Source organism: Trametes versicolor, assembly GCF_000271585.1.
Source record: "Trametes versicolor FP-101664 SS1 unplaced genomic scaffold TRAVEscaffold_2, whole genome shotgun sequence".
Classification (NCBI taxonomy): Eukaryota; Fungi; Basidiomycota; class Agaricomycetes; order Polyporales; family Polyporaceae; genus Trametes; species Trametes versicolor.
Window position 1 is genome coordinate 2,442,343 of NW_007360322.1, and position 22,164 is coordinate 2,464,506.

The 22,164-nt window shown below is 59.7% G+C and overlaps 6 protein-coding genes across 6 annotated transcripts; 2 read left to right on the forward strand and 4 right to left on the reverse strand.

The window, feature by feature from the left end:
* Positions 1 to 143: 143 nt before the first annotated feature.
* On the reverse strand, positions 144 to 5,421 carry TRAVEDRAFT_161306 (ATP-NAD kinase). Its single transcript, XM_008036259.1, has 11 exons — positions 5,289 to 5,421; positions 4,354 to 5,205; positions 4,144 to 4,288; positions 3,864 to 4,089; positions 3,355 to 3,808; positions 3,223 to 3,299; positions 2,982 to 3,171; positions 1,140 to 2,929; positions 1,031 to 1,082; positions 396 to 962; positions 144 to 193 (listed from the first exon to the last, which is right to left on the reverse strand). Exons 2-8 carry the CDS (start codon positions 4,958 to 4,960, stop codon positions 2,004 to 2,006), a joined length of 2,625 nt encoding a protein of 874 aa, XP_008034450.1. The 5' UTR covers positions 4,961 to 5,205; positions 5,289 to 5,421; the 3' UTR covers positions 144 to 193; positions 396 to 962; positions 1,031 to 1,082; positions 1,140 to 2,003.
* A 1,017-nt stretch (positions 5,422 to 6,438) lies between these two features.
* TRAVEDRAFT_34378 (PLC-like phosphodiesterase) lies at positions 6,439 to 7,801 on the forward strand (the record flags this gene model as incomplete). The annotated part of the gene is made up of 9 exons (XM_008035474.1): positions 6,439 to 6,515; positions 6,576 to 6,643; positions 6,698 to 6,736; positions 6,787 to 6,862; positions 6,921 to 6,952; positions 7,007 to 7,011; positions 7,069 to 7,272; positions 7,326 to 7,621; positions 7,675 to 7,801. The coding sequence occupies 9 exons, from the start codon at positions 6,439 to 6,441 to the stop codon at positions 7,799 to 7,801; spliced, it is 924 nt and encodes a 307-aa protein (XP_008033665.1).
* Positions 7,802 to 9,560: 1,759 nt separating this feature from the next.
* TRAVEDRAFT_43481 (uncharacterized protein) lies at positions 9,561 to 11,593 on the forward strand (the record flags this gene model as incomplete). Its single annotated transcript, XM_008035665.1, has 10 exons — positions 9,561 to 9,648; positions 9,812 to 9,846; positions 9,900 to 9,938; positions 10,006 to 10,034; positions 10,102 to 10,149; positions 10,324 to 10,385; positions 10,443 to 10,574; positions 10,633 to 10,855; positions 10,916 to 10,964; positions 11,033 to 11,593. 10 exons carry the CDS (start codon positions 9,561 to 9,563, stop codon positions 11,591 to 11,593), a joined length of 1,266 nt encoding a protein of 421 aa, XP_008033856.1.
* A 2,981-nt stretch (positions 11,594 to 14,574) lies between these two features.
* TRAVEDRAFT_17620 (uncharacterized protein) lies at positions 14,575 to 14,964 on the reverse strand (the record flags this gene model as incomplete). Its single annotated transcript, XM_008035286.1, has 1 exon — positions 14,575 to 14,964. The coding sequence occupies one exon, from the start codon at positions 14,962 to 14,964 to the stop codon at positions 14,575 to 14,577; it is 390 nt and encodes a 129-aa protein (XP_008033477.1).
* A 3,389-nt stretch (positions 14,965 to 18,353) lies between these two features.
* Positions 18,354 to 19,733, reverse strand: TRAVEDRAFT_26566 (uncharacterized protein; the record flags this gene model as incomplete). The annotated part of the gene is made up of 2 exons (XM_008035374.1): positions 19,458 to 19,733; positions 18,354 to 19,403 (listed from the first exon to the last, which is right to left on the reverse strand). Coding segments are annotated over exons 1-2 (1,229 nt in total), but the record flags the coding sequence as incomplete, so codon positions are not given.
* Positions 19,734 to 20,117: 384 nt separating this feature from the next.
* Positions 20,118 to 20,447, reverse strand: TRAVEDRAFT_114736 (uncharacterized protein; the record flags this gene model as incomplete). The annotated part of the gene is made up of 1 exon (XM_008036260.1): positions 20,118 to 20,447. A coding segment is annotated over one exon (330 nt), but the record flags the coding sequence as incomplete, so codon positions are not given.
* Positions 20,448 to 22,164: the final 1,717 nt, after the last annotated feature.

The window sequence follows — 22,164 nt, forward strand, 5'->3', positions numbered from 1 at the left end:
CGGCGGCGCCGAATTACGATCGGGCCTGACTCCAGATGAGTCGCGCTTTCGTACATAAAACGACGACCACTGCTCGTCGCTGGTGTCAGTAGACAATAGACCGCCATGTCGAATATTCCTCTGCCTGCTGCTGGTGAATATATCAAATCTGTGCGAGAGTCTTCTCGGACAGCCCGCACAAAAGCGAACGTTTCGGTAAGCAAACCGTCTTCCACCTCAAGCTTCACGGAGTGGGTTGTGTCCAGGGGTGGTGTTAGATGATATGTTATACACGTTTGAGTGATGTTGTTGTGCTATCAAAACGTCTCTGATCTCGGTATGATGAGTGGACAACATGATTCTCTGTAACGCGCTTCTTCGAGAGATCGACACCCCAAGCTGATGCCTCTACTCAACAGATCACTCCGGAGGCTATCAAACGTTTCCTTCTTGCGCCTGCTTTCACAAGCACCTTCGAACGGCTTCGCCACGCCCATGGCATGACACTACCCCTCAACTTCCCGTCGGCCGTTGTGGAGCTCAACGTGCTCTCCCTGCTCTCCCTGCTCAATTTCGCCTCGGGCTACCGCGTTCCCCTGCACCAAGCCACAGGGCGCGGCGCCTTCGACAACATCCGTGCCTTCATCTTCGGGGCCTACATCTCCTCGAGCAGCGGGGGCGATCACTTCTCCGCGCGCGGAATGCAGGAGATCACCGAGGCCACGGTTGCGGACCTGATGGGCGTGACCGACGCCATCCACGTCGAGCGGCCGCACGAGACCATCCCTGGGTTGACTGTGGGCGAGCTCGCAGGTCCAGTGTGGGAGGTCGTCCAGCTCATCGCAAAGACTCTGCGAGAGACAGGCGACGCCTTGGTGAATGGTGGATACCCCGACCTCGGGAGCTTCGTGCTGGAGGCGCTCAAGGAAGGGGAGAAGGCCAAGAAGGCCGGGAACGACGAATCTGAGGTCGCCGTTGAACGGGTAAGTTGCCATGTTCCAGAGTCAGGGACTCGGGCTATTTCAATGATCTGACATGTTTATTTTTGCAGCTTATCCGGGGCATCCCCGCATTCCAAGACATGGCACTCGTCTACGGCGAACGTACGTATCCCTCCATCCCCATACAGTCGATCGCGATCTCTGATGCACGACCAACAGCCGTATACTGCTTCAAGAAGGCGCTGCTCACCATGCACGCCGTCGCCCTCCGTTTCGGAAAGTCCGAATCCTCTGCGATGCCCATCCCGCGCACCGAGCACCTCCCCATCTTCTCCGACAACGTCATCCCCTCGTTGCTCGTCCACCTCGGCGTAATCGACCTCACCAACGCCGACCCCGCGCTCGGCCTCCCACAGCTCTTCCCGGACGCGCAGGACCCCGCGCGGCTGCAGGCGCTGCTCGCCGCTGCCGAGCCCGTAGACCCCGCGGTGAAGAAGATAAAGGAGGTGCCGAAGGAGGGCCCGCTGCTGACGGTCGAGCAGGCGTACATGTTGCGCGCGGCGGCGATCGACGCGTGCGAGCTGATCGTGGACGCGGCGAAGGAGCTGGACGCGGGCGAGGAGCTTGTGTGGTTGAAGGGCATCACCCTCCCTGAGCTGGATGCGTGGATCTGGGCGGTGGCGAAGGACCGTCCTGACTATCGGAAGCTGGAACGCTTCGCGTTGCGGAATACGGCGTATTTCTAGGCGCATGGCATGAACGTATCAGAAGAAGCACTTGTACAATATACATCACCTCCACTCAGCACTATCTGCTAAGGCTCTCGTGTATGAAACTCAACTGCGTAAGAGACAGAACCAAACCAATGCTTCATATTCCTTCTGTCATCTCCATATAAAGTTACAGCCGTGAGTGCGATCGTGAGCGTATCCAGTCTTGAGGAGCAAGAGCATGCCTAGAACTACGTTACATTGCTTTCTATGCCATTCCATCCAAAACCCCCATTTCTCATACACCCGCCCAGATACTGCTCGATTCTAAGTAGCGAGCGCATGCTGCGGGAGGGTGCCAGAGCGCGCTGCTCTATGGGTCCGCGTCACTGTCACTCGCCGCGCTATCGCTCTCGTCCTGACCCCACACTGCGAACGCGCGCCGTTGCGGCGCAGCGTCGCGCGACCGCGAGCGGCTCCGGGGCGCGAAAGGATGCCGCTGAGGCGGGTCCACAGGCGTCGGCGTCTTCATGCTCTCGCCATCGAGGTCGCGATCATGCGGTATCCGCACACGCGTGCTCAGATGTGCCGAGCGCGGCCCGCGAATGTCGTCGCGGTCTCCCCGCTCGCCGCGCACATCCGCCTGTGCTGCGATGGATGACGAGGATGAGGATGTCGAGAGCGCCGCGGCAAACTGAACGTGGCGCGGGGAGACACGGGGAGGGTGTGGATGCGGGCCGGCGAAGCGGTCGGGCGTGTCGACGCCAGACTTGAGGCCGGAGCTGGGGACGTCGTGCGGCGCCTGGAGGTACGGGTTGCCCTGAGCGAGCAGCCGCGCCGCATTCTCCGCGTCTTGCTGCCCGTTCACGTGCCCGTTCTCCGTGCTCTCGTGCACCTTCTGCGCGCCGAGTTTGGCTTGCGATGGGCTGAGCTTGCTGGGGTCCGAGCCGTTCGAGCCGTTCGGCGATTCGGCCGAGGAGAGGTCGTCTATGTCGTACTTCTCTTCCTCCTCCTCCTCTCCGTCGGAGTCGGTGGTCTCGTCCTCCTCGTCTAGTTCGTCAGAGCCGCCTTGTTTCGCGAGGGTATGCTGTTGCTGGCGGGGTGTCGGATGACCTTCGGCGGGAAGCTTGCGCGACTTGTGCGACGGGCTCTCTTCCACGACCACGAACGATTTCTGCCGTTCACGTTCGTTCCACTTGAGCGTCCGTGAGATCGAATGGAACCAATCGCGGGATTGGGACTCCGCGCAGACGGTCGGGAATGGGTACTTGGAGGCGGTGATCTTGATGTGGTCACCCTCTGTACATAAAATGAGCTGCCATTCGGTTGCACCAGGATTGGTACGACTTACGTTTGAGCTCAACACGGCCGCGACCATCAAACGAGGCCCAGGCGGTACTCCGCGAGTTAAACGGCACGCATACACGCAGCTCCATAGTGTCAGGAAGAAGCATTGGTCTGAAAGAGAGGGTGTGGGGGCAGATAGGCGAGATGAGTATTGCAGGAATCTCCGGATGGCATAGTGAGCCGCCGGCCGATAACTAAATCTAGTGTTAGCTATGTGTGACCGTGTGGAGTATGGCAACACTCACTGAGTACGCGGTGGAACCCGTAGGGGTCGCGACACACAGGCCATCAGCCTGGACGGTGGTAAGATGGTCCTCGTCGGCTGTAGCAGATACTTCGTGAGATACAACTCGCAGATAGCATGTAATACAACTCACCGAACAACTCGAGCAAACTGACGTAAGGGCTGGGCCCACGGTCAACGACCAGGTCGTTGATAACTTCGAAGCACTCGACCGGTCTTGTTGAAAAACACATGATCTCCTTGTCCTTCGCCCCTGCCTTGCCTTCCGTCTGGATGCCGCTCTCCAACGCATCCCAACCCCCCTGTTCGACGTTGCGCATGAGAATCTCCCCAGTATCACCCCTCTTGATAGCACGGCAGGCCTTGCTACTCTTGTCAGGAGATATGGCACGGTACACCGTGCACGTGAACCGCATGCGCAGGTTGACACGGATGCCATTGTCGATGGCATTATCCATCACTTTCTGGTGGTTCGCGAAGTCGAAGTTTGTGAGGAACCCGAGGGAACCGAGCGCGAACGGAAGAACCGGCGGGACGATCCTCTGGAACAGCCACGACGTAAAGAGCACCGTTCCATCTCCGCCGAGCTGCGTGGCGTTAGTCAGTTGCTTCGGCCGACCGGGCATTGCAGGGCTGACTTACTGTTACGACGAAGTCAAACAGATGGGGGCTTCGACTGCACATGTCGGCTGTCCAATACCGCAGTTGGCCCTCGACGGATGGCATGTTGTCGCCGTTATACGCGGAAGCAAGAGATGAGCTGCTTGATGTGCGCCGTTTCGGGAAAGGCGCAAATAGCTCGGGATGGTCGCGCTCCAGTCCGGCAGCATCGAATCGTCGCGACGCCCTGAGCTGCGCGTCGACGTAACTGTAATGGACGTTGAGACTGCGACGGGGGATGCGTGTGTGATGTGGGACTTACACGATAATTCCCCGCTCGCTGCTCCCTTGCCGCTTCTTCTTCATGAGGTATAGCGCGAGCTCGCGGGTGAGCTTAATGAGACGGTTGTCGCGCGCCTTGGTTACAATGAGGATGCTCTGGATGTGGGAGTGGACGCGGGTACGACCTGGACGCGCTGTGAGCACCGCCGGGTGGCGGGTGCGCCATCGCAAACCAGATGGGATGACTGACCAAGCTTTTTGCTCACTTCCCGTACCCCAACCGCGGTGGCGGCAAGCTGTTTAGTGATGCTTGGGGCGTACTGCCGTTCGTCATCGTCGTCCCCGTATGGCGAGTGGGGGTCACTGTAGTCCGATGCCGTCCCGTCCTGGTGAACATGCCCGTTCTCGCTGCGCCCTCGAGCCTCGTTCTGGTCGGGGGAAACGAACGACCCCAGCCAATCCATGAGAGATGGGCCTTGTAGTTTCGAATGCAAAAAGCAGGGGGATGCGATAGCAGGTGAGGGGACGCGGCGTGGTGGTTGTGGAATCGGAACCGAGTGGTGTGTGATGGTGGGAGTATTCGACAAGAGAGGAGGCCCTTCTATGGTCACGGCGGTGCCGTTAACCTTGGTGCCGTTCGTGGACGCAGGTGTGCCATTACCGCCCTGGGTCTTCCCGGATGCGATCTCGGGCGATTGCTGCGGGTCGAGGACGATGCCCGGCGTCCAGTCCGAGGAGTTATGGGATAAGTGGAGATTCGATGGGCGGCTCGTCCTGCGAGAAAGCGATGGCGGCATCTCGGGCATGAGGGGTGTGGTAGGCGGGGTCGAGAACGTCTCGGTGTCGGGAGAGAACATGGGGGCCCAGAACGAGTTGTTGTGTAAAGATGGGGAGGTAACAGGTTTCCGGTGGTGATCTGCGCTTTATAGCAGCTCTGCGCGTCGTCTAGCGTGTCCCGAACGTAAGATATGTTGTCCAGACGACGAGGAAGATGTTCAGGACGGTGTGCAGATCATGACTGGCTGCTCGCCGCCTACTGGCCGATTGGTGGAGCAAGTCAACTTGTAATCGATAAGGAACGCAGTAAGTAACTGTTGAAAGGCTGTTACATTTACGTAAGTAAGGAACAAGCGGCATAACTATTAGCGTGCCGACGGCGGCCAGGGGGGCATGCCTCCCACTTACCTCTTCCCTCCTCTGAGCTTGACCGCATACAGCTAGCTGATGGATCTGTTCGGCGTGTTCTTGTCTATAGCCTTCAATCTATCGAGTCTTGACTCTTCAGACAGCGCTCGCGTGCAGTGTTGATCAAGGGGGCCGCGGGATAGATGGCATCTCGAAGGACGAAACATGAACAGTCAACATGTGCAGTCGACCGACCCCGTTGCAGAGGCACTGCTGGAAGTGAATAGAGAAGAGATGTTCAGGACGACAGTCGACTCAACAAAATCCTCCCGGCTTCAGGCGAACGCTCGGAAGGACCAGGTTGAAGCATCATCTTCCCCGGATTCCGGCAGCCGCTGAGATATTTGCTTGGCAACACCGTGCCTGCCATCGGGCCATCTCTACTCACTGCCGTAGTGATGAGCAGGAGAGCAACTCGAATATCAGTATGTGTATCAACCCCACGCAGTGTGGCCAACGGCACATTGAACCTCTTTCACCTCAGATGCACGACGCGTCTATATGCACCGTCATCGGACATTTCCGAGCAACTCCGGCTCAGTTCGTCGTTGTGCACACCGCCGCGGCAAGGGGCTCGATTAAGGGCAACACTGTAACGGTGCGCCTGCGCTGATTTTGATGCTGGCGCTCTGCAACGCTGTGAAATCTCCTCAACCCACGATGAATGCAAACTGAGCAGACCACCACGGCTGTTGGTCTGTCCATTTGCGCTTGGATTCACGCGAAGCATTCACATGGGCACCTGCTTCCGACGTTCGAACGTTCTTCGAGAGTTCAATGGACATACGCATACGACTGCAGCATGGGTCCGGCAGCATGCACCGCGGAGTGCACGTGTGTACGAAGCAACGCACATCTGATGGCCTCTGTCCAAGTGCGGCTGTGTGACCTACGGCGATCCCATGCTGAGCCCCGGCACATCAAAGGCATCCGAGCATATGCACCTTGGCTTTTCCGCTGTGCTAGCAGTGTGCCCGTGCATCAGCTGTCATGGCATCGAAGACGTCTCGCCCATGTGCGCCATTTCCTCAAATAGCGCGCTGCGAGGCTTCTCTTTTCCCCAGCTGCCGGCCCAGCCACTTTAAATTCCCTCAGAGTCCACGTCTTTCCCTCACGCCCATCCCTTCCTCACGGCCTTCAGTTTGTCGAGATGCGCGTCGCGTCATTCGTTTTCAGCCTTGCCGCCGTGGTCGCCTCGGTCAAGGGTGCTGTAGTGCCGGCGAAGAGGTGCGTGATTTCATTTTGATATCTCCGAGTGGTGTTGCTCAACAAGTGTTTGCGCGCCAGAGCTACCATCTGTAACGGGCACGCCGAGCTCTGCAACAGGAGCTATGGGAACACGACGTTCCTGGGAGGTGCGAACCATTCCCAAGCTGCGTACTGCGTTTGAAGCTGACGATCCCACGCAGCCCATGATTCTTTCGCGTTCAGCGAAGACCCCCTCGCTCGTCAGTCAAATTCCTCCTTCGGTGTGACCTCGATATTGAAGTTATCCCAGTTGCCCGTGACCAGGAGGTTGATATCCCCTCCCAACTGGGCCTCGGCGTCCGTCTGCTTCAAGCGCAGTCCCATGTGTTCGTACATGTGTTCCTTGATTTAGATTCGCCGCTCACCGCCTCGTATCTCACGTAGGAATGACGGTGTTCTTCACTTCTGCCATACCAGTCAGTGATATTTTTCATTCTCGTGGTGCATTCGCTAATGCGTTATCTCTTCAGGCTGCGTACGTATCGTACTTCGCAAGTAACACAGGGTGTTACTAACCACCATGACCTATCAGCTCCTGTTCGATGGCGGAACCGTCCAGGACTACCTGACCAAGGTCCACGACTTCTTGACGGCGAACCCCAACGAGGTCCTCACGCTCCTGTTCACCAACCCCGAGGGTGCCTCGCTCCCGGACCTGTGGGACCCGGCTTTCCAAGCCTCGGGAATTGCGGACCTTGCCTACGTCCCTCCATCACTGCCCGTCAAGCAGAGTGACGTGCGCCTCCCTCCTTCTACTTGCCACGACCCCGCGCTGACGGCATGTTGCAGTGGCCGACGCTCGGCGAGCTCATCGACAGCGGAAAGCGCGTCATCGTCTTCCTCGACGCAGGCGCGGACACCGACCGCAGCGTGCCGTACATCCTGCCCGAGTTCCAGATGATCTGGGAGACGCCGTTCAGCGTGACGGATGCTAAGTTCCCATGCAGCGTCGACCGCATCAACGGGCCCCTCTCGACTGAGGACCACATGTACATGATCAACCACTCCCTCAACAAGGACGTCTTCGGCACGGGCATCATTGTCAGTGATCCTATTGACGCACGCACCACGAACGCAGACGCCTCGTAAGTCTCCCTCACGTTCTGGGCGGTTGTATGCTGACCAGACGGCCTTGTAGGATCTTGGCGAACGCGGCCGGGTGCGAGGGCTTCGCGGCCGGACGTGCGCCGAACTTCGTTCTCCTCGACTTCGTCAACATCGGCCAGGGCCTTGATGCAGTCAACAAGCTGAATGGGCTGGCGTGAGTGTCACCACCACAGTCGTGCCTTCTTCCACTCCCCTCCTCCCTCTCTATGCCTTCCCTCACCTCCCCTTTAATCTTTATGTATGCGGGAGGGCGTGTCGGTTTACTTGGACCGCCTTTTTACCTAACGTACTGAGGTTCATGTCATGTACCAAGCGACGGCCAGGCGGCTTCGGGGGCGATTATACCGCGACCACCTGGATGGGTGAGGGGATTGGCTGTACTTTTTACGATCATAATGACGATGCGTGGACTCTGAACCTGGGGTGATTATGGTGAATTTTCAGCCATAGGTAAGCAACGTACCTTGGATGGTGAGGAGAAACGGGCCTGAACTTTGTCCTTCTGGGTAAGTATGCATATGTTCAGATGTGGCGCCTAAGCATCTCCCTTTTTCTTTCGGACGTCCATCATCCACCAGGCACTTACTCCTATATCTTCCGGAACAGCATACGACAAGCTTCAAATATCCAACAGTAGCTATGACGAAATAATATGGGACACAGAACGCTAAAGACGGTCCTTGAGCAGGCTCACTGGAACTACGAACTGAACAAACCCGTATCCCGCCGAAGAAACGTCCTCCTCGTGATGTTCCAGGCTATCTCAAAGCCGAAAGTACGTCCTCGGCATCGCCGGACCCTGTGATTGCTGTTTTATACATGCACTAGGTGACATGTCTTGGTTCTGGAAAGCCCCCCTGAGGATATGATAGCCGCACTTCAGCAGCTTTGACGTTTCCCTGAAATAATCTCCGCACCTCTTGGCTCACTCCGAGTCGTGAAGTGTGGCGTAATAAATGGTACAGCGTCATGGATGTCCATTTGCCTCTCATCAAGGGCTCTACGGCCGCACAAAGCTCGGCCGCCACGCCGTTCAACATATTATACGTCCATCGCAACTCCTACTCCCGATGAAGAGTGCCTCTTAGCGTGGTGCCACACAAACATGCATGTACGTTTTCTCCACCTCAACACCCGGATCCTTGGCAGCAAGGCAATCGCCTGATCCAGAGCTTCTTGGACGTACTCACCCCTCAGATGACCTTCGCCAGGTGTAGATTTCAATGGGCCGCATACGTACCCCGATGCAAAAATCGGGGCTTCGTCGCGGACCTATCCCGGAGAAGCCCGTTCTGCCCGACGTTCCCCAGCGCATCGATTCCGTTATACGGCCTCGCCGCCTACGTCAGCGACCGCGGAAGCGGCAGAGTACGAGCTATATTCTGCCGTTTACCACGCTCTACTGCCCGCGATGCGCGCTGCGGGCGCGGATTACGTCCGGATGCACGTTCTGTGGGCGGGTGGCATGACCGTGGGTACATTCCGCCCGACGAGGCATCCAGCCTTCTACAGCAGCCGTGCTCGTCGCCCTCCTCAACGGTAAACCAGCACCGAACCGTCCCCAAGGAGAGTCGTAGCATGCCGCTGCTGTCAGTCTGCCTCAGCGCGACGCGTGCGGTTGGGCCGCGGACGACGACGGTCGGTCTACGAAGACTCTTCCCGTCACCCCTGATACCGAACTTTGCGCTTACGGGAAGGCGAGGAAGCGCGTGGCAGACGCAGTCGCCGCCGCACATTCAATTTGGGGGCAAGACGCACCCCAGTATACGAGTCGCCGCTTCTCTGGTGCCGTTTTCGTAAGGCCTTATAAGCCCCCGCCCCCCGGGGGCGAGGCGTCCTCTCGCCCGTCACGACCGCTCCCCGTGGCTCGCGTGCCCTCGCTCGTTCAGCGCCGCTCCTTTGTGCTCGCCCCCGGCTATGAATGGTCAAGCCTCTCCAGTTTCGGAACTCATTGCGGAAATCATCACCGGAGTGAGGGATATCCGCTACACCCAGCTCGTCTCGTGTGAGTATTCGCATATCACCGTACTTCGTTCTTCCCTCCGCATACGAGGATCCTGACGGCAGTCCAGTCGCGACTGCGACAATTGTGATATATGATTATAGCGAGTAGAGTTCGTACCCTCAATCACGGACCGGAGGGCTAACCGCATTCCGCGAACTGGCAGTCGTATGTATCGAGCGCGAAGTCGAGCTCATCTGGGTGAGCCTTGTGTCGTAAGTGCATCCGTGGATCGTCCTCACACATCGATGCAGAAGAAGCGGTGGTCCGTCATCAAATTTGCCTTTCTCTGGGTACGTCCCCGCCCCGGCGAGACCACAGAACCCCGCACAATCGCCTCTGATGCACCTTCCCTACCAGCATCGGTACTTTGGGCTATTGTGTGTGATGTGAGTGGGCGTATTCCCTTCATGTGTCGAACGGGAACCCTGATCGCCGCCTTTTGCATGTGCGCAGTCTGCAAGTATACGGTCAGCAGCCCATGGAGCCACTGCTGCAGGTCGCGTGAGACTGACCGAGGCGTGCAATTTACAGCTCTAAATCCAAGCGTGGTCAACGACCAAGTAAGTTCATGTTCGCGTGCAAATGTATCTCGCTAGTCTAAACGTGTGTCAGTTGTGAGCGACAGCTTACCATCCAGTCGACCTTAGCCTGGGATTGACAGCCGTGTGTCCGAAGCTGCTCTTTCTGGTTCTACTGGGAAACCTGGGGCTATTGCGCGGTGCTGTTCACTTCGGAAGGTATGTGACCCGTATTGTCGGTCATTCAGTTAGGCCACTAAAATGTCCTTCGCTCAGCTGTGTTGCTACTATGGATATACGTTGTGTACAACAAGAACCGCTGGGTTTTGGCCGTCATGGGGGCATGCTATGTCGCGGAAGTCGCTAGCGTGCTTACTATCCTCGCGATCTCCTTCGAGAACTTTGAAGGTGCGCGAACTCGGCCTTCGATATCGTGGCCTTTCTCTCATTGAACTACGGCCTATAGCTAGCGCATTGCATTTCCTCGGCGTTGAGTACTGCGTTATGGGCGACTTCCCGACAACCTTCCGACTGCTATGGGTGCCTATTCTGGCCTACGACACACTCCTGCTGCTCCTCTTTCTCTACAGAGGTTGTCGGTCCACGTTGGGCTGCAACCGAAAACACTCATACAGCCACGACAGCCTACTTGACATGGTTTACCGCCACTCATTACTCAATTTCCTTGCGTGAGTGAACCTTCGGTCCGAAACTCTATCGCAGTTCCACCGGTAACTCCGTGCGCGTAGCATCTTCGGAACCTACTTAGCCTGTGCAGCCATCTGGCTCACCAGCCCCGTACGTCCACCTTCCCGCGTTCGCCTCCTTCCCAACCGCACGCGTTCTCACCGCGCGCCCTCCCCCAGCTCGGCCTGTACCAGATCCCCGTCGGCTTCGCGCTCGCGCTCAGCATCACGAACTGCACGCGCCTGTTGCTCAACATCCGGCGCGCGTACTACTCCGGCGCAGGCGACCCGCTCCTCTTCAACATCCGCGACATCCCCAACACAGGCGCGAACACCCCGAACATGCTCGACGCGCCGCCCTCCTCCACGTCCCTCATACCCCTCACGCCCCCGCCGATACCCATGTCCCCGCTCTCCGCGACCTCAGGCTTGTCTGGAGAGACCCTGCGCGAGCGGAGCGTCACCCCGATCAACACCCTCCGGCTTCCGGCGCCTCACAAGCGCGCGAGTGCGCATGCGCATGCGCTGAGGATATCGATCGCGACGACGTCGTCGGATATGATCCAGGTCGCACCGCGGTATGCTCACGAGTATGAGCGCGCGGAGGAGGCGGAGGGGGAGCAGGGGCGCGAGGTGCCGCGCGCGGTGTACGTTACCCCGAACCTCGACTCTGAGTGGTGGCAGTATGAGCTGCGGGAGATGCGCGCGGACCCGGAGATCGCGTCGGGCGAGGCTCTTTGACGGGCTGCCCGGGGAAGACTTGGACGCAACTGAGAGGGGGTGAGGTACGCAGCAGACGAAGCAACCTTTTCAAAGCTGTGCGTTGGGCTGACGTTCTCGCGTCTAGGGGGCCTTTGTAGGATGCCGCGCGGACAGTACTAGTATACGCAGCCTGTAACATTATGACTATTGTATCATGACAGGTGGGGGGCGTCCCGCCTGGTTCTGGATCAACAAACTGAAGTCTGCCTTATCCGCTCGATCGACGAGGATGTAGATTTCAGATGCAAAACGTACGCGCGCAAGTGAGAGGGAAGCCATCATATTTCAAACTGGCTAACTTCTATGAGCCTACTTTTCGAGTATCTGCAGATGCAGAACGACAGGCGATCGAAACACGTCCACAGGGGGGCTCCGAGCCGAATGTTAAGTCTCTTCGCAGAGATAGACAGGAAGGACAGCGCGGGACGCAACGCGCGCCCCGACCTGCATAGGAACCAGCACGGGCTTGGAGTTGACTCCCGTTCCAGGAGCGTTGCGGCTGCGCGGAGCCCGCGCGAACGTACGCCTTCCGAGCACCAGCCTTCGCCTCCTCGTGATGTTCTTCGCCGTGGGCTTCGAGTCACTCGCGTGGCGAGCTTCTGGACCTCGGCGTGAGAGGTTGTGTGATCGCCTTTCATCCCCGCTGTCTGCAATTCATCACTCGACGCTCAATCACCTATTCACCATCACGCTACCATACCATGTCCAGACGGACGAGGTCGCTCAGCGATTCAGGACAGAGAAGTATAACGTGAGGAAGAGCCGCTCAGGGTTCGGCCTGCTGGTTGGCTGGTTGGCTGTTTGATGGAGCGCGTTGGCGGGGAGCCTACTGGATCCGGGGAAGGCTTTGCAGGAGAGAAGGATCGTCGATGGGGTGTTGCGACAGGACCGTTCAAGTTCCAGAATGTAGAATGGGCGTCGCTCTCGAGTGAAGGACAGGAGCAGTAACGACCACTTCCAATGCCTTCATGCCAGTGAGGAAGCCAGAGGGCCAAATCACACGCCCTTCGGGTAGGTGAATGTAGGCGGCATCCAGTCGAACTTTTCAAAGGTGATCTCCTGCCTTTGGAAAGCTGCTACGGGCGGACCGCGGCAAACGCGCTAACGCAGTAGGGCGCGTTCCCCGTGGCGATGGATGGTAGGCAGGTGTTGTCCGGGAGGGTGAAGAACATAGATCCTCGGCGCAGTGTAACGCGCCGCTCAGAGTATCACAATCGGCACGGCCCTGGTTCGACCCTCAAGAGGAGCAACGCGATGGCGATTATATCGCCGCCCCGCTGCAGAAGAAGAACATCCAACCTCTCCTTGAAGGCTTCTGGTGTCTGGGCGAATGCCAAGCTCGTCAAGCAGGGGGACCGTTGTTGACACCGCGCGGCGAGGCCGTATAAAGCGAGGCTGCCGGTCTAGTAGATGGAGAAGCGGGTTCATGATAGCCAGGGTGGGTGAGATGTTGGCCATCGGGATACCGTAAAGCCTCTGGTCGCAGAAATCGCTAGTGTCAACGTCGTTCTCGAAAATGAACTGTTGAGGTTCTAGTAATCCATTTGACGATGGCCAAGTCCCATGAAGTTCCACAGCTCGGGGCGATTAGCCACAGGCGCTCGGGGGTGTGCCGGCCTTGAGTACGACGATGGAGAGGGCGCGCCCCTGCTCCATATCAAGGCCCATCAGGTCCATGCATCGGCGCGGCGTAGCAGTATTGGGAGGAGAGTGGCGATAACGCGACTTCGGAGATGGATGAGAATGAGGAGATGAAGTCGCTACGACCATAGCACGGCGGCGAGCTCATCTTCGGCGAGAGGGTCGATAGTTCTCAACCTTGGTCCGTGAGTACTCTCTCTGGTCTCTGAGGCCCCATTCACGTTCGTGCCAGGAGCAGCCGACCGCCTATGGAGTAGTAGTGTCCTTGTATGCGGTCGAGTAGGATGTCGCGGGGCCATAGGATGTGGAACAAAGAGGAATCCCCCGGTCGATCCAGAGCATAGCCCTTCCCATCCTTGCGAAGGTGACGGCGTGCAGTTACGAGGAAGCCGCCGAGTACCCTGTCTGCCGACGCACATGGTGTAGTATGCGCTGAGCATGGCGTGTCGTTGCACCAAGGGTATAGCTCCTGGGGGCGATGTGTGTCAGCTAACAAGCAGCGACTCGGAGCTCGAGCATCCTCACGCATAAAAATGGTAGCACATAGCCGGCGCGACTTGAGGAGTTTGTTGATAGAAGGAGAGACATTGCGCTGGCTGGAAACATGGCGAGGTATCCGGGAGCGACCGCGTGGGACATCGGCGGGTACGACCAACTTGAATGGATAGGGCCGTGTCCGCGCGGGACCGACACGGAGTCCCTGAGGCTATAAGGACATAGGACGACGGGTCAGCTACCAAGTGGTGCCTACTAAGAGCGCAAGCACACTCACCTATACTATCGGTGGCGAGTAGAACTTGACCTCCATGGTTAGAACCTCAAGCCGCGAGCCGCCCTGCCCTCGGAAGGTTGCGAATGCGTCGAAGGCCGAGTCAGGGAGCCTTTCACTTGTCCTTCGAGAGTTGCCGAGGACGCGCATTGAATAGCGCGGGACCAAGCATGTGTAGCGTGTTCAAGGTCACCTCGCATGAATGCATTCGTCCCACCGTACACGCGAGACCGAGCGCGTAGATTTCGACGAGGTTCCCGTCGAGCGTTTTCCAGCGCCTTCTTCCACGTGCAGCCCAATTCGACCTGATCGGATATGTCGTCAAGTTGCCGGGAACAAGACGGCATGTGCACTGCAACAGTCGACTTGGATGCAGTCACGGTCGGGGCTGGATCCGGCGGCGCGCTGGCATTTCGGCGTGTACGTCGATCGCGGCGGGAGACCAAGAGGCCTGAGGAGGAGGCCTACTGCTTGTGCGGGTCTTCGACATGGAAATGCCGACGATGTACGGTGGGTGAAATGTACGCTGTGGTCTGTCCGTCGGGGCGTCCTAGGGGTGGACCTCGAAGAAGCCCTGCACGGTCCGGAAATGCTCCTCGGTCTCCTCTTCGGTTGCCTCCTGCTGAGCCAGGATCTGCGCCATGTACTTCTTCGACACTCGCGTGTATCTGTAGTTAGGGTGCAAGGCGGCGTGCACCTTCTTCGCATCGTGCGCGGCCTGCTCGTCTGGCTCCTTCGCCTCCGCCCCCATCGCCTTCCACCGAAGGCTGAGCTCGGTGGATATAGCGTCCATGCTGAAGCGGCCGTCAGGCTGTGCCGCCTGCTTCAGAGCTAGCTGCTCCGTCCTGAAGCACATCCACGAGTTTGACAGGCAACAATGCGTGGATGGGTATGGCGCCGTCGAGGAGGGCGCCTGACGCCTGCTCCTGCGTAGTGCCATTGCATGGCTTGTACTGGTACTGCTCCGCCTCTGGCTTAACAACGAGGCGGCGCGCAATGGGGGGGCGACGAGACGAGAGTCGACCACGCCCCGAGGGGCGTTCGCATTCACTCCCCGCGTCGGTCTTGACAGTGGTCGCTGGAGGGGGCGCTCAGGCTCTGGCGGAACCGGCACGCAGCCTGCGTTGAAAACCATTGCGCGTTAGCATGAGGTACCGCGGGACTCTGAAAAGAGGGGAGACATACGATAGCGCACGTCATTTGCGCATGTAGCAGTTCCGCCACAGCCCCTTGGAGGGGAAGCACTCGCCCTAGGAGTTTTAGAGTATACATGGGTTTCGCATCGCGCGCTGAGGGGCGGCGCGTGTGGGGACACATCCGCGAGGGCGTCGTTCAGGCCGGCCGCGAGGCTGGTGTCATGCGCTCCGGTACGCGAATGTGGGATGCATCGCGCGCGCCCCTTTGGGTGGTCTCTCGCGCAAGTACGCGTGGTAAGAAGGCACGTCTTCAGCGCAAGCGGTAAGGCTGTAGCTTTGGAGGACACGGCCCGAGAGGGTCTCTGCAACGAAGGGTCAGCTCTGTGATACAGCGGGTGAGTTCGTGGGACGTACTCTTCGTAGCGCAAGCATAGCTTGCATGCGCGTAGGCTTCTGCAATGCTGGATCGAATGTCGTGGCGAGAGGATGGTGTTGAGTCGGTGCGGTGGGCGTTGCAGGATATGACGAGGTTGACTCGCTTTACAGTGACGATTTCATGGCGCGCAGAGGCATTATATAGCTGCGCGTATGCGCGCGGTAATACGGTACAGATAGAGACCCATTATTCTCGCGCGCTGAGCATAGGCCGAAAGGACTCGAAGGGAGTATGTTGGTAGTCGACGCACCGTTCGACAAGGAGGATCCAAAAGCCCACATTGGTTAGTCGTCAAATCGCCATTTACACTTACATGGGCGATTGCGCCTCGCGCGGGAAGGCTGGAGGGCAAACATCGTTTGCAGCCACGACCGTATGCTGTGCGGTGCGTACCAAAGATCACGCCAAACGGGTTGCTGCATACCCCTCAACGGAATTGTCCGGAGGAAAACCCGAGGTTTATTGCAGCGAGAGACAACGACATAGCGCATTGCTCCTTCGCCGCGTCAAGCTTTCAAGGGCAGCTCTGCCAAACGGATAATGGCGCGACCGCGACTCGACAACCCTTGGCACGACGAGCTCCGCGCCCAGCACCCGCTTGCGAGACGCCATCGACACTCGGCGGCCTGTACACTTGAAAGGAGCATGGAACGCGAACACCGTCTAAAAAGAAGCTGCGCACGCACCTCTCTCCCCCCGCATCCCCCTCCCCGTCGTCCAATCCCGATATCCCGAAAACGAGCTGAGACAGGGCGCGCCACTGGCAGTGGCCGACCGCGCGGGGGGCTCGAGCTTCGGGTGACGGCCCTGCAGCACGAGGCGTGCGCGAACGCTTCGGCGACCACCCGGGCAGTGTGCAGGGGGCCGTGCGCGGGGACGGCCGTGTCCCCCTTGGGCGGACAATGAACGGGCGCCCGTGGCGCTTTGGGCGGACAATGGGACGAGCGGAGTTGACACGGTCCACGTGGCACACGTGATACCCGCGTGCAAAATGCTTCCGCGTTGCTTTCACATCGCAGATCGTGTCGCGTGTCGGACCCCAGGGACCCACTTTCCGGCGGCTGTGTCGTTCCGTCAGCGCTAAGGGGATTACCGTTGAGGAAACTGCCGTGGTTGGTGGCGAGCCTCGAGGTACGCTGCAGCGCAGCGCTCGAGCATGGATGTCGAGAATGTTGGCGTACGCCCCTTTCGGCACAGAAAGAGGCTGCTCCGCGTGGGCCCCTTGTTAGCGTTCGGAATACACGATACTGCCTGCGCGGCGCATGGCTAAGGAGGGCGACAAGCGGGCTGGCGACATACGCACCTCCGGCCGCCAGCACGGGCCCCGCGTTACAACATCCCGCCCTCTAGCCGGATTGCGGTCTACGTTTGTAGTGAATGAGTGGAGCTGTAAGGATGAGTCGGTTCGATCGCCAATTAGTGCCCAATTTGGCATACACGGCGGGCGTCGGGTCGGGGCTCATCGCGCGCAGCTCTGCGCCACCACCCTCTCTGATCAGACCCACCGAGCTTGGGTCGGGTACGGGTTCCAGCCGGTGCAGCCCATGCGCAACTCGATCGTGTTGGAGCAGTCCGGAGGGTAGGTTCCGCGGGGACGGCTGCGCTCCTCGAGTCCCGGAGCGAGGAGGGGCCGGGGCACGCCTGTTCCGACCGCGAGCCCGCGAAGACTATGCTAACGAACTGCGCGCGCCGGACACGCAGGGCCATGCGGCTACAGCCCAACGCCGTCGCTCCCGTCGAGGCAAGCAAGCGTTCAGAGGGAACAGTCGCTAGCGTCGCGGTGGGCGCGCCCGTGTCCCGCGACTAGCGAGCTGCAGCCTCCGAGGCCTGACGCGCCCAACGATCGTCGCCTCGCTGCTCTGCGGGACATGTCTCTTAGACTTACCCCGCAGAACAGCATGCTCAGGAGGCGGGACGTTCTCGAACGAGCGGGCGAACGGCGTACCTCACGTGAAAGACGGCGCTGTACTTGGAGGTGCATGCCGCCGGGGCTACAGACAACGACACATTGGATTATGCTGCGAAAGCATTGTATAGACAGATTGCGTGCAAGAGAAAGCGAGACTAGGCTAGCGATGACTGCGTGCACGACGATAACGGGGACGAGTCCGAAAAGCATGTTGGTGTATAAAACAGGGTAGCATCGAAAGGGTGGGGATTGGGGGAGGGGTAGGGGGTTGGTGACGACGAGCGGAAAACAGGGAGAAAGCGAGACAGAATATTCCACGAGACATAACATATACAGCAAAACGAAGAAATCGATGAAGATGAGAACGGGAGAGCATAGATGGAGGACACGATACAGCGGATTGTAACGTAACGAAGCAGGATGGGATAGCAAAGGACGACGCGCAAGCGCGGAGAGGGGTGCGAGATGAGAGCGAGACGGGAGCGGAGAGTATCGTTGCTTGTCGTAGATGTCGTTAAGAGTAGACAGGAGTTGCGAGCGATGCAACGACGAAAGCGATAACGATAAAGATAACATAAAACGAGGCGAATCCGGTTGAGCGAGGAGCGTGGACGATGTCGAATAGTGAGGAGTCGCGGACGCGGAGGACGCAAAACCGGATAGCGAAGGATGCGGGGAGAGATGCGGGGGAGCAGGAGACGATGGCGGGAGACGGGCGGCGAGACAGAGATGGCGGAGCAAGACGGGAGACCGAGGCAGCAGCGGGCATGCGGGACGTTCCAAGAGGGCGACCTGAGGGCGCTCGTCAGTGTCATGATCCCAAAGCACGAGCCAGAGAAGACATACCAGTGACGACGACGACGATCATGACGACCCTGGAGACAACACCCCGACCCGCGCGAGGGCGACGAAGAGCGCGCGCTCTACGTCGACGACGACCTAGAGCCCGACCCCTGCGCCTGCCCGGGCACGAAGGGCGGACGAGGGAACCGCTGCCCGACGCGGCGCCGAGAGGCTTGCCCTGCGCCGCCGGGGGGCACATAGCGCTGCAACGCCGGCGTGTTGTCGACCGGCGTGGACCCGAAGTCGGCGGTCTCGACGACCGGCGTCGACATTGGCGTCGGCGCGAACGGGGAAGGGGCGGGCGTCGGCGCGAACGAGGAGGGGGCGACCGACGACGCGAACGGGGAGGGGGAGACCGACGACACGAAGGCGGAGTAGTCGACCGTCGGGGTCGGGGGGAGGGACGCGCCGTAGAACGCGTCGTGCTGGGTGGGCGTCGGAGGCCCGGAGTGGGAGTGGCCCGCCCCCGAAGAGGGGCCCGAGGCGTCGTGAGACTCCAGCGGGACGCCCGCGAAGAGTTCGTCCATGGACTCCGTGTTCGAGTACCACTGCAGCCCCATATCGTCCATGGAGAAGCTCGTCGTCGGGGTGTTGAGCCCAAGGTCCTCTGCGAGCTGAGGGTATTGCACTGCCGCCTCCGCGGCCTGAGTCTGGTAGAACTCATTTGGGTCCATGAGTTGGCCGGCCGTATCCGGGAAGGTGTTCTGGAACTCCAGGGCGTCCTCGAAGGAGCGAGGGTTCACATCCAGAGCAGCATCGAAGCTCGACCCGTTCGTCGAGGCGCCATAGGACGAGTTGTCCATGACTTCCTGGACGTCCCCGATGTTCATGGCCTGTGCGAGCGCGTCGTCGCCGGAGCCGTCGCCGTGAGGGTAACACGTCGCGGACTGGGGGCTGCTCAGGAGATGAGCCAGGTGCATATCGACGTCACCCGGCGGGGAAGCCGCCCAAGCACCGATGGATGGCGCCAACTCCAACGCCCGGAGAACGTCGTCGACGTCCACCATCTGCCCCGGCATGGCGATAGGCAAATGGGCCGGGAACGGCCTCTGCGGCTATGAAGTCACCAATCAGCGTGTGCAATGTGACTGAGGGAGACGAAGACTCACATCATTGAAGGCCATCGGTGGCCCGCCAACCCACTCGCAGCGCATGTTGAGCGCGTCGAATTGATTCCCTTCGGTGTACGAGGGAGGGGAGTCCCCTGGAGTGGACAAGGACGTCGACAACGTCCCATCTGCGCCCATGACCATGACTTGACCAGATGGCCCCTGCTGGAGGAAGTCCGGCGACAGGTAACAGACGTTGTCGGCCTGAGAGAAGCCCGGCGCAACAACTTGGCCAAAGCCGGGTACAGGAAGCGGCGCGAAGCCAGACATGGCCGCCTGCATGGGGTATGGGAGGTGGAGGAGGGTATCCCCGTCGAAAGAGAGACTGGGCGTCGAGGAGAGCGTGGACGAGTCGTCGTCCGACTCAAGGGGTGGCGACGCGCCTGAGCCTCGGGAAATGGGCTCGCGAGGCTGGGGTGCGCTGAGGATAGCGGCGGGGGTGGATGAGGCCGACTTTTGCGCCTTGGTCGCGCTCCTCGTGGAGGCCCGACGCGGCGCGGGAGCTTGGACCGGCGCGGCCTCCGCGGAAGCCCTGCGGCTGCTCGAAGCCCGGGGGGACGCCTTGCGGCCGCTCTCCTTCGCTGCCTTCTTCGCGTCCGAGAGGAGTTTCTTCTGCCTGGCCTCCTCCTCGCGCAACGCTATTCTCACCTCCTTCTTGACGGGCTGGAATTTGTACTCCGGGTACATCTCGGCGTGTATCTCCGCGAGCCGAGCTGCCTCCTTCTCGTACCTGTTACGCACCGACTGAGGCTCCGCGCGCCACTGTTGCCCGACGATCTTGGAGACCATTGACTGTCGGTAAGGAGGCTCCTTCTTGGCGAGCTTCTCCGCTTTGAGGCGCGCGGCGTGCTCCGTACGATACAGGATCCAGGCGTTCGATGGCCTGGGGATCTTCCCACCCTGGCTGCCTTCGGGGATGTCGGTAGGCTCTGGGAGCAGGTGTGGCGGTTGGGCCCTGTGGGGTGTGCGCTGGTTACGCGTGGGTGCCATGGTGGGAGGAGGTGGAGGGGTTGGGGGTGGTGGAGGATTGGAAAGTGGGGGAATCGGAGAGTGCGGGACGCGAAGGCGAACGCCCGCAGAGGCCGGGGGGAACGAGAAAGAGCGGGGGTGTCGAGGAACGCGAGGTGGATGGTGGGAGGAGACCGAGGAACGTCTGTCTGTTATATACCGCGCCTATCCACTTCAACTTATCTCCCCGGTCCCGTGTGGGCGTCTACTTCGACCGTGATCAAGCCTTTGTTTGGCCTCTGTTTGTACACCCCTCCCGTGCCCGGGGTCCTACCTCACGATCGCCCCGTATTCCCAATCAGGCAACCATAACACCTTTTCAGGGTACTATTGATACCAGCTTCTCCGCCTTTCCGGTTCTCAAGCGCTCAGTGACGTTCAACGTCCAAGACTATCTCCTCCCGTACTTTCAAGCCCCCATCGGACTCTCCGGGTACCGTACGCGCCTCACACACCGGGGTAGACCCTGCATTCCCCTTCGCCTCTACTCTTACCCAGACAGGCGGGAGTGAGCTTCACATCTGCTCGCGAGGATTGGCCCATCTGGGGGCAAAGGCAGATTGCGGCGGCGTAGCCGACTCCATGATGATGGCGAGTTGCTGCAGCAAATTTGCCCTCGCTATCCTCTGGCTAAAGATGACTCAGCGCTAGGCCGCCTAGTGCTGCACATGCTGCGCAACACAAGGCCCAGCCCCGGAATGGAGGAGGACATGCGGGCGCACGCGGGGCGGGAACCTTGGCACCCAATCCGACGCATTTCGGAGCATGGACCGTCGCGTAAACGCACCTCGACGCTATGTGATCATAGAGGGGGGTACGTACTCCCGTCACCGACGGTATTTGGTCACCCTGATCCTAAGGCAAATACAGGAACTGCTCCTCCGATCGCGCGCTGCGGCGCCTCCTCCGCTCAGAGGAGCAGCTGCTCCCAGCATCCCATATCCGTCCTCGTAGCGGGTGAATCGTGCCCCCGCGAGGGGTGCAAACAAACGACGGTCGTACAAACAGAGCCTCAGGCCGCGGCCCCCGCTTGGACGAGTCTCCGTTCCACAGCACGCGACGCATGGCTAAGGTGCCATCTCCATGTCCGCCGACGCGCGGTCATGAACGTCCTCGGCGTCGTTCCTCCTCCCGGCCGCCGCCTCTTGCCTCTCACGATGTGGAGTACTGTTGTACTCCGCGCGCTGCGCGATCGGTCGACGTCCGCGCTGCGACTCCGAGACACGGCAGGCAGACGGGAGGCAGGGGGCGGCCGCCTGTGGCTAGCACGGCGACCGCCTGCTCTGCCCGCCCGTCGCCCCGCTCCTCTCGTTGTCGGGTGTGCAGAGTCCAGCCTGGGTGCCGCCTCGAGAGGCCAGCCCCACGGAGAGGGCCGTTGAGCAGAGCACCCTCTCGGGACCACGCCGGAGAGCACGGTAAGCGCTCAGGATGGCTAAGAACGGACCGGGACTCATGCGCAACATCAGCCGCCTACTACACCGCTTGCCACCCCTGCCAGGGGCAGGTCTGCCGCGGCATATGTCTACACCCGTCTACGCTCGACCGTGACCCAGGCACACGCAGTGAAGCTAGCAAGGCTTGCCCTAAACCACTGGCCTAAAACGGTCGACAGAGGTGAGCGACCTGGTCTCCATCAAATGATGGTAATACCACCTACCTGATTCGGACTAGTCGGGTTCCACGGCTGATTTGACGTCAG

Bases quoted from the DNA above. Each gene is read 5' to 3' on its own strand.
- TRAVEDRAFT_161306 (XM_008036259.1), bottom strand. From the start codon at position 4,960: ATGTTCTCTCCCGACACCGAGACGTTCTCGACCCCGCCTACCACACCC. The intron at 4,289-4,353 runs GTCAGTCATCCC...CAGCGCGTCCAG, and splicing joins GGAAGTGAGCAAAAAGCTTG to GTCGTACCCGCGTCCACTCC. The intron at 2,930-2,981 runs GTAAGTCGTACC...TTTTATGTACAG, and splicing joins CGGCCGTGTTGAGCTCAAAC to AGGGTGACCACATCAAGATC.